This window comes from Leptonotus elevatus, chromosome 14 (assembly GCF_054856555.1).
Source record: "Leptonotus elevatus isolate MCC_2025b chromosome 14, RoL_Lele_1.0, whole genome shotgun sequence".
NCBI classification, from domain to species: domain Eukaryota; kingdom Metazoa; phylum Chordata; class Actinopteri; order Syngnathiformes; family Syngnathidae; genus Leptonotus; species Leptonotus elevatus.
In genome coordinates, this window is record NC_141252.1 from 4,023,933 (window position 1) to 4,035,239 (window position 11,307).

At 42.7% G+C, this 11,307-nt stretch overlaps 1 protein-coding gene across 1 annotated transcript; it reads right to left on the reverse strand.

The window, feature by feature from the left end:
• Positions 1–1,590: 1,590 nt before the first annotated feature.
• LOC147162629 (G protein-coupled receptor 151 protein) lies at positions 1,591–6,023 on the reverse strand. The gene has a single exon (XM_086093959.1). It carries the CDS (start codon positions 4,823–4,825, stop codon positions 3,695–3,697), a length of 1,131 nt encoding a protein of 376 aa, XP_085950085.1. The 5' UTR covers positions 4,826–6,023; the 3' UTR covers positions 1,591–3,694.
• Between the last annotated feature and the right edge of the window lie 5,284 nt (positions 6,024–11,307).

Genomic DNA, 11,307 nt, shown 5'->3' on the forward strand with positions numbered 1-11,307 from the left:
CAGCAGACGGACTAATGACCGCATTATTGCAAATTGAACAATCGTTGCATAAGTGCTGGCTAGCCATCGTTACTTTTTCTTTGAACCTGAGCCTATTCGGGCTGCCAAGAGGCGGCGGTGGCGCTAGTGCCGTGGCCAGGTGAGGATGCATGGCTGCCAATTTGTATTTATTGGTGACATAGCTACTGACAAAAGCAGCAGGAGTCATTTGAAAATGTTTCGAGCAATCTCATTATCTGCTCACATTCAGCCAAACGCTTCAGAACTCTTTGGCCGGACGCCGGACGGCGCTTCACAGTGCAGATGGACACATTTTAAGATGTGCCAAGTAAACAAACATGAAGCATAAGACATAAATAACCAAAAATGGTTCCCTGCAGGCGAGCTAACCAAGCACACGTGTTGACTTGAAGATTTGTACATTTGTAGCCAAATATTGCATCACAAAGCTTACGTGACCAAATAAGGTTCCAACAAATGTAATGACTCACAGACTTGCAAAATCATCATTTTGTTCATACTATTCTGTCTTGACTTGACTCGTGTTTAGGAACGAGCTGTACAGATAGCTAACATCTTTTCCAATAAAGACCAGGAAGCCTCTTGCTGTTTTGGTAATTTACTGGATGAAACCGTAACATACAAAACATAGCGGGACATTAGAATAATTGTATTTAAAGTTTGAAACAATATAGATTTGCATCATTTACTAAAATGAGCTGTAAACCCCAAAAAACGAGATCATAATGCTAATTTACATGGGCGCTACCATGGAAATGCTACGCTAACTAGCGCCTAGTAACGTTTGTCACATTGGAACTTAATACACAATTCAAACATCCGATTCAATAATCTAGGTCAAGCCAAAACTCCTCAAAAATAAAAATACAGACAGATATATTTCTGGAGCCAAAATTACACTTTAGGCTTCACCACTCTGGATTAGCTGTGGTACAATGCGCTACGGTAGCATTCGAGGGTCAAAACATACAATATCGCAAACACCACTTTCCCCACAAGAGGGCAGTACACATACTTTTCACAGTTGTATCTTGTGCCAACAAGCTAAATATTCCAGAATAAAATTGACCTTAGCATGAACACTTCTGCTACCAACTACGGTTCCCTGCTGGTGAGTTAGCCCAGCAAACGTAATGATTCAAAGACTTGTCAAATCATTGTTTTGTTCATATGTTGAACTTTTTTCTTTCTTTTTTTTTTTTTTGCACACGTCAACTAGCAAATGGCTGATGATCGAGTGTAGCATGTGTGGAGTGTAGAACTGGAGAGAATAATAAAGTGAGGCGGCAGCGACCCCGAGGGCAGACGCTCGCAGCAACCGTCCATACTGTCAATGAATAAATGATATATAGCCACACAATCGCGGTCAAGAGCTTTTCAGAAGGATTTTTTTGGGTTATGAATTCAGCCTAACTCCTTCTCCACCTGTAACCTTTCCTTTCACTCAAGACTGGGAAAATGTCAAAGCCACCGCGACGCAGCCACGGGGCTCAACACTCGCCTGCCGAACACGAGACCACTAAAGGCTTGTATTTTTTCCCCCCCTCCCTTTAACAGCCCAAGAAAGGTTAGCGGCGGGAAGGCGCCACGCTGACCCATTTTGACAGGTTAACCCTTTAAGAACACTTTTTTATTAATCCTCATTTTTGTAATTTTATCAGATTTACCATGTGTCAAGTGCACAAACACTCCAGCATAATACAGCTAATATGGTTCCATGACTGCGAGTTAACCCGACAAATATACTTTCTGAGCATCTTTTTCATAAATGTTTATGCATTTTTTGTAACAGTTTCAGCATGTGTCAACTGTCAGCGAGCCAGATATTGCCGCATGAAACTTGAGTTACCAAAATGGTTCCCTGTCTGAGAGTTAACCAGGATATGTGATAACACGTGTAAAATCTTTATTTTTAAAATGACTTTCATGTAACATTTACAGAGTTGCAAAATCCTTCCATTCAGTTTTTGCCAAGTGTCAATTAGCCAAATACTCCAGCATATAATTGAAGGTACCAAATTGGGTTCCCTGACAGCGAGTTAACCCAACACATGAAAGTAAATCAAACACTTGGATTAGCATAATTTTTTTCATACTTTTAAGGATTTCACCATGTGTCAACTAGCCAAATACTCCAGCATATAATTGAAGGTACCAAATATGGTTCCTTGACTGTGAGTTAACCCAATACAAGAAGTAAATCAAACACTTGGATTGGTATAATTCTTTCATACTTTTAAGGATTTTACCAACTAGCCAATTACGCTATGATATAATTGAAGGTACCAAATTGGGTTCCCTGACAGCGAGTTAACCCAACACATGAAAGTAAATCAAACACTTGTATTCGCATCTTTTCATGCTTTTATTCAGCAAATTTTCCATGCTTGTGACAAGCAGCCGGACGTATTAACATACACATTATAAGCATGTATCAAAACCACTCATAGCACACTTTTGAAGCGTGAAAAACGTCCGAAATTTTCTTAACAACAGTAATAATAATACAGGTTTTACACACGATACACTAACGTATGTTACATTCGGATTGGCAAGAATACGCAGAAGCTACGACAGCAATGCTTGACGTGACTATCATGTAAAAGGCGCGATAAAAAAGGGGCACACGATGAACTACTGACTTCTTTTTTTTTTCGAGCTACAGCTGCCTCGCTCCTGTCATGTAATCGCGATTTGGACCCACCCAAGCATCCAGTACCAGCACGGATTAGCGGCGAATGCAACGAGATGTGATACATTTCCATATCTGAAAAAGATTGGATTGTCTTTTGATCTGTGATTAAAAGGTGAGCTAATCTCGCTCGCTTCAGCTTTCGATGAGATGAGTCCATATAGCTGATCATGTTTTGTTTATCATCCGCGTTGAGCCTTTTAGTAGGCTGCAATTTGCACAAATGTAGTCTTTTGTCAACACATGCCATGTACAACAGGACTGTCCAGAATATTTTGAAAGAAGAAACTCAAAGAAGTTTTAATACATCTAAAATATAAACTAAAAAAATGTTCATTGCGACAAGAAGAAATTTGACATTTTTTTAATTCAAATGAATAAAATTGTAACAAAAAAATGTCTACACTATCCCTTGCACTATTTTCTCGATTTGTTAAAATGACAGTATATCAAAAGCAATATTACACAAATTAAAGTGAACGGTCCATAAAATCAGATTCTAAATAAAAAATAGATAAAACATGACTATAGAATGCTCCATGAAACCAAACTTTAAAAAAAATGTTGACTGTTACAGGACAACACATTTAAATAAATAGATAAATAAATAAATCGGTGACGATATCAGTTAATGTCCCAAAATTAAATAAATATGTCGTTTTTTTCACAAGATGGAACTATTTTTCAATTAAAAAGTATTGAATATTACAAAATAGCACATTGTTTAAGATGAAAAATAATATTAAACAATACCGTGAAATTATAATTATTATCATTATTATCCTCATCATCACATAACTATTGTTAATGTGTTAAAAAAGAAAAAGAAATATAAAAAATAGAAAATAAAAATATTTTTTAAATTGAATTCATAAATAATAATACTAAACTGTTTTTATCATGATTTGTAAACACAACGTGATGTGCCCCCCCTCCTCTCTCCAAACCACAAATCTTATATTAAGCACAAGACCGATGACATTAGAGCATTTTCTCTTCTCTCTCCCAGGGGACGGGGTCCTGCTCCTCCTCCACCTGCGTGTTCCTGCGCCCCGTCCAAAAGTGCTCCACGTCGGGGAAGGTGTTCTCGGCGTTGGCCCCTACGCCGCCGCCCAGCTCGGCCCCGTTGCCCTCGGTGGACTTGGGGGCTCCGTCCGCCGCCACCGCCACCCCCGCCGCCGCCGCCGCCTTGGCCCCGCGGCAGGCGGCCGCCACGCACAGGGCGGCCAGGCCGCGACGCACGTCGTCGTACATGCCGACCAGCAGCACCGGCGAGAGCGCGCTGCAGGCGTACACCAGCACCTGGGCGCACAGGAGCACCCCCGCGGGGGGCTTGTGGTAGCCCAGCCGCACCCAGGTGAAGGTGCCCCACTCGGGCAGCAGCATGAGCCCCAGCGTGCTGCTCAGGCACAGCAGCACCAGCGTCACCTTGCTCTGGCGGCGCGGGCTCGGCGCGTAATTGAGCGCCCGGTGCAGGCTCTTGGTGTAGTAGGCCACCGCGAAGAGCACCGGGGTCACGTAGGCGGCCGTCGGGTAGATCTTGTAGTAGAGAGCCATGAAGTGCGACGCGCACGCCGGCGCCCGGGACACGCACACCAGCACGCCGTGCGTGCCGCGCGGTTGCAACGCGGCGAACAGCATCTGCGGGATGGGCAACATCATGGACAGCAGCCACACCAGCGCCACGGCCCAAGCGATCCAGCCGCGCTGCGGGGGGGCGGCGGGCTCCGTCGTGTGCTTGGCCCGGGTGCTGACCGCCAGCAGGAGCGTCTTGGCCACCAGGCAGGAGTGCTGGAACCAGTCGGCGGTGGCGCACGCGAAGCGGCCGAGAACCCAGGCTTGCTTGTAGGCGGCGAGCGCGCGCACCGGGGCGCACAGGACCAGGACGAGCGCGTCCGTGGCGGCCACCGAGGCCAGCAGAGCCTTCGCCTCGGACCCTCGACCCGCGCGGTAGTCGCGCGCGAAGACGAGCAGCACCAGCAGGTTGCCCGCGGCGCCCGACACGCACATGCCGAGCAGCAACGCCGGCACGGCCGTCCGGATGTCCTCCCCGTCGAGGAGCTGGACGCCCCCCGCGAAGTCCACGGAAGTCCCGTTTGGATCGGAATCCATTTCTTCCAAAGGTTCGGCCGAGCGGGTGCGAGCGCGCGTCTGAGCTTGAGGTGGGCGAACTTGGACTATTTACGGCGCTACCATTTAGGTGGCCCGGATGGGAGCGCACCGCAGCGTGACGCCATTTGCGTGCTGGTGAGCGCGTGCGTCATTGCGGTGGGCGGGCAAGTCATGACGTCGCGCACACTTAGCATCTAGCCTTTATTCAGCAGACAAAATGAAAATGGCTGGATCCCATTGACCATCAGAAAAAGTGCAGGTGTTCATCCATTTCACGCAACGGGAAAATTGGCAAATGTGTGCATGGATGAATTACCCTTACACCAGAAAATGTGTGGGTGTGGAATGCATCATTGGTGAGAAAAGTGAGCATCCAACCCTTTAACTAGGAAATGTGTGGGTGTTGAACTCTCAAACTAAAAAAACGTTTTGCTGGGAAATATGGCTGCCGCGCACATTCACTGGGACAACTGTGGCTGTTAAAGCCTTTTACATGGGATAAGTGTGGGTGTTAAGCACGTTCACTGGGGAAAATGAGGGTATGAAACGCTTGCTGGGAAAGGTGTGGGTATTTAAGACTCATAAAAAACATTTGTGGGTGTTGAACACTTTCACTGGTTAAAGTGTGGGGCATTGAATACGTTCACTGGGAAAAATGTGGGTGTAGCCTTTAAACTCTTTTATTGAAAAAAAGTGTTGGTGTACTATACCGTTAAGCCCTTTTACTGGGAAAAATGTGTGTTGAACTCTTTAACCCAAAAAAACGTGGGTGTGGAACTCTTTTTTTTTGGGCTGTGAAGGTTGCTGTTGCACACTTTCACTGGGTTAAAGCCTTTGACTGGGATAAGTGTGGGCATTGAACTATTTAGCCACGAAAAGTGTGGGTGTACCGTAACGCCCTTTTTTTTCTTGGAAAAAGTGTGGGGGCTGAACCCTTTCAACAGGAAAAGTGTGGGTGTACTTTTAACCCCTTTTTTTTGTAAAAGTGTGGGTGTACTCTTAAACCCTTTTATTGGTAAAAGTGTGGGTGTAGTGGTAAGCCCTTTAACTATGGGTGCTGAACACATTGACTGGGAAAAGAGTGGGTGAACTGGTACACCCTTTTACTATGAAAAGTGTGGGTGTTGAAACCGTTAACTGGTAAAAGTGTGGGTGTACCGTTAAACCCTTCATTTGGAAAAATTGCAGGTGTTGAAAATTTTCACTGGGTATTAAAATCTTTCAACCGCAAAAGTGTGACAGTTGAACTTTTTCAGCAGGAGAAGTGTGTTTGTTTAATCCTTTTATCCGGAAAAGTACGGGTTCAATTTAAACGTCAACATTTGGAATTATGACGCTGTTGCTTTTAATTTTTCTGATTTGAGTCGAGCGAAGCCGCTTGATCGAGTTGCGAGGTCGACTCCAACTCGCAGACGCTAGATTGTGACATTTGTCGGAAGACATTTGCAGTCTTTCAAGCGTCATCTTTCAGGTTGCGTATGTAGCAGCTGTCTGAAGGACTGTTGCCACGGTTACGGACCGCACACGGCGAGGTGTTGACTCCAAGTGCATCTGGGGTGCGCGCGGGTGCGACGAGACGCCACACAGAGGTGAGGGGGCGCCCACTCAAAAGCTGTCACCTTAACGGAGACGGCCGGTTGCTAGGCGACCGCATGGGCCGCTTAAGTGGCGTGATGGAGGAGGAGGGCGAGGAGAGTGCGGAAGTGAGGGCGCCCTGATGCGATTCGCGAGGGGCGGGGTGGTTGGGCCAGTAATTGAAGATCATCGGTTGTGTAAGGTGTGATAACGCTCGGAAAAGTGCAACCCTGAATGACGTTGTTAAACTCGCAGAAGAAAGAAAACTCGCAACATCTGCACTTATCCCGGTGAAAGGGTTGAACACACACACTAAACCCGGTCAAAGGGTTCCAAACCCATGTTTTGACAAGGTTTAACACCCAATTGTTTCCAGGTGAAAAGGAAGAAATGTGAGCTAGTTTGGTGGCATCACAACACCCATACTATTCCCATTGATAGGCTTCAACACCCACACACTTCTAAAAAGGTTCAACAGACCTATTTTTACAAGCAAAATAGTTCATCACCCACACTTGTCCCAAATGGTTCAACACCCAAATATTCCTCTGTCAAAGTGTTCAAAACCCACACTTTGAAAAAGTGCAACACCCATATTTTCAAGGTGCTGTTAAATGTTCAAGTCCCATGATTTTCCAGGTAAACACCCACACTTTTCCCAGCCTAAAGTTCATCACCCATGCTTGTCTTGGCCAATGGGTTCAAAACCTTCACTTTGAAAATGTTGAACACCCCTATTTTTCCAGTTTTTCCCTATTGAAACGGTTCAATGTCCAAATTTTGAAAAGGTACAACACCCGCACTTTTACTGGGCAAAGGGTTCAGCACCCAAGTTTGCACTCCCACACCTTTCCAAGTGAAAAGTTTTGACGCCGACACTTTGCTTGGTGAAATGCTAGAGCACCCGCATCAACACATCATTTTACAAATGAACGTATTGAACACCCCCGCACTTTCTCTCGTACTGTGATCACCACCCATACTTTTCCAGTCAAAGTTTTCCACACTACACATTTTTCCCGGTGGAACTTAAGGCTGCCGTTTTTTGCAATGGCATTTTGTACTTTTGCCGATTACGCCCAACAACAAGAGGCAAATGCAGACGTCCGTCCATGTGGACATTGCGGGGACGGGATTGTTTCCCCCCCCTCGCTTCATCGCCTCCTCCCTCATTCTCCCACCGACCTCCTTCCCTCCCGCAGGCTGAACAACAAGAGGACGGATGTGGGATACACACACACAAAAAAAAAGAAAAAGAGAAAGTCGTAATGTTGCCTTTGGAGTTGGACGTCCAAACTAAACACACACACACACACACACACACACACACACACACACACACACACACACACACACACACACACACACCCACACCCACACCCACACCCACACCCCCCCCCCCACACACACACACAAGCTTTTTATGACTATGAAAGATAGCAGTCTGACTTTGACACCCACACTTTTCCCGGTGAAAAGTTCAAAACCCACATTTTTCTCGAATGAAAGCATCATTTTATCAGCGAAATGATTCAACACCCAGAGCATTCACACTTTTCACAGTGAAAAGCTTAAACACCCAATTTTTTGCTAGTAAAAATATTGAGCACCCACACTTTTACCATTGAATGTGTTGCACACCCCTAAAAATCCATAGTTTTGTCCAAGAAATGGTTCAACACCCACACTTTTCCTGTGTTGGAATCTTTTTGCAATGTAGGGGTTGACTTTGCTACCCACACTTTTCCCAGTCAATGGGTTCAGCAACCCAAATTTTCACTGGTGAACCGGTTGAGCACCCACACATTTTCCAGTGCCAGGATCAACACCCATACATTTCCCAGTGAAGGAATTAAACAGTGAACACCGACACTTTTTAATTATGGTTTGAACACCCATGATTTTATCAGATAAAGTTTTCTTCTCCCAAAACTCGCTGGTTACCACGACAACCAAATTTAGAGGAGGAAATTAAAATGTTACTTTTTTATTCCAAAGAAATGCTCATCATCTCCGTCTCCGTTTTTTTTCCTGTCAGGCATCACGCAAAGAGATAAATGAGCGTCCGCCTTTAGCAAAAGGGCAAGCTCCCCTCCCGCCTGCAAAACAGCAAATAATTCATGGCAGGCTCGTGGAGGGAGCGACGAGGGGGGGGGGGTGGCTTGGTCGGAGGGGGGACTTTGGTGCTTCTGATTTTTTTTTAAATCAAAACTAAACAAATGACAAAAGCTGTTGCCAGGCAATTTTCGTCACTTTTGAACACTAAAGGTGTCATTCCACGTAAAAGGCACTTTTGAATGTCTTCTCCAGAAAGTCTTGCTGATTGATTAATTGACTTATTGATTGCATGGCCAATATTTTGGTGGCTTAGTGACGCCGGTAAAAACAACCTGAATTTGAATCAAGCGCGCCCTCGTGTGGTAGAAAGAAGAATTGTCAATAATGTTCAATAATCTTGATTGACAACCTTTATGCACCTAAAGTTAAAAATAATTAACATGTGTAACTATTGCGTTCTTTAAAAGGAATATCCAATACATACATTAAATTATTCCAACTAAACATATTTTTCTTATCATAACAGTATTTTTTATGTAGTAGTATTGTATTCTATGTTTTGTAAATATTGCATGATTCGTTTTTTTATGAGTAACTTTAATAAAACACACACACACACACATATATATATATATATATATATATATATATATATATATATATATATATATATGTGTCTATGCAATAAATATTACAATGGTAAATGTGTAATGTGGTTTTTAATAGTATAATAGTAATATTTGTAATGAGTTTAAAACGTATTTAAATATAAAAAAAATAGTTACTTCTATTTAGTCAATTAACAGTGTATTGAAATATTACAAATACAGTTGTACGTTTTTAATTCTACTGAATAATTTATATTTATATTTTATTTTGATCTTTACAATTATAATTTTTTTGTGCAAAATAATGTTGTTTTTCAAACACAAAAACCTTTAAAACACAAAAACATTTCCTGTATCACTTATTTGAGAAACGCTGGTTGATAACATGACATGACCACAAGAGGGCAGCAGACGATTCTATATATATTTTTTAATAATTGCAAGCAAAAGCAGACTTTGGTATTTTGCGCCTACAGGTGGCGGAATTGACTAGTGCAAAAAAACCCCAAAAAAACAGCATAATGTAAAAACAAGTTTAAAAAAAAAAAAAAATCAGAGGCACAGTTTTGTATTCCGCATTTTAAAAAAAATCTTAGGAAAACAATAAAAGGAAGAAAATAAAAAAAATTCTATTTATAAAAATAAAATAATTGACCTTTTTTTTGAAAAGTACTTTTACAAAAACAAGAAAAACATAATCATGGACACCAAAATATTAAAAAAAAAAATTCAAGAACAATGTCATAATCTTAAGAGAATAAAGTATTTTTAAGAAACTTCAATACTGCCATGCCACACGTTTTTTTTTACATTTTCTTTTTAGAGAACTCAGTATTGTTCATTCGGTAATCTTACCGATTCAACATGTCATCATCATTGCTCTCTCTTTTTTTATTTTATTTTTTTATTTTATTTTATGTGTGTGCGTGCGAGTGAATTTGTGCTTATTAATTCACTTGTAACCTGGTAAAAATCCCATACCCTTCACCTTAACCGAATACTTGTCAGGAGACCAGAGGAAGGATCAAAGAAAACGAAAGAAAAGTGAAATCTCGCACCGACCAGACACCTACTACTTACAAACCAGAATCTTTCACCAAGCCGATGTTGATGATTTCTGTAACCCTTTAAAGCAACGGTTATTTGATCACAACATATGCGGATTGACAATGTAACACTCACGCACATTTATGCCTGAGTGTCTTATCCTCTGTGAAAAGCAACAAATATCCCAATATCCCTCTCCCTAGCTAGCCCCGGTCCACAGTATTGCGGTTGTGTTTTGTAGTAGTTAGGAAAGAAAATGGACAAGTGTCAACACGGCGTACCTAATGTAGTGTCCGCGCCGAAGGCAACGCGAGCGGGCGTCAACGCCAAAGACATGGAAGATGTCAAGGTGTCAAACCCAAAGGCGTCCGTCGGCGCGCATTCGTTGTCCAGCTTATTTGTCAACGCGCCTCATCGATTGATCCCAACGCAAACAAAAAGCGCCGGCTCGCCTCCGGAATGCCAAGCGGGTCGCGGCGGCTCCGCGGCGGTTTTAATCCTGGCGTCGAATGGGAGCTGGCGGACGCCTCGACCTCAGCGCCTCGAGAGAGAGGTCGCCGAGCGCGAGGTGAGCAAAAGATTAGCCGCAATCGCAGGTGTCGTCCGACGTCGTCATTTGCGTTCTTGTTCTTATGATTATTACATCAAAGGTCATTAGTACACAAAAGTTCTATTTACCACTTTAGCGAAACATGCTAACATTAGCCATGTCGTGAACATGCCGGACACTTGAAAGTGTTGTTTTCGCTGCCATCTAGTGGTCATTAGTGCTACACAGCAAACAAAAATATGTTGCCATGAGTTTATTAAAAAGACCGCCATTTTACGTTTTATGTTTGCGTAACACGTTTTTTCCAAGGTTTCTACGACTTCCTGGAAATGTTTTGACTCCATTCTCCTGAATTTCACCTTTTTTCTATTTCAAAAAAATTACAGCTAATCCTGTAACATTTCGGAAAAAAAAAAAGAAAGTCTGGTAAATATTAGGTTTTTAACCCTTACCCCCAAAAATGTGATCTTGAAAGATTACAAGTTACAACATCATGTAACATTACACCGTAAAAAAATAAAAAAATAAAAAAACTCTAGTAACGGTCGCTTTTTCTGCTGAAATATGACAAATCAGTAAAATCCAATAAAAAATATGTGACTTAATTATTTTACATTTCAATTTTTATTTTTAAAACGACTTTA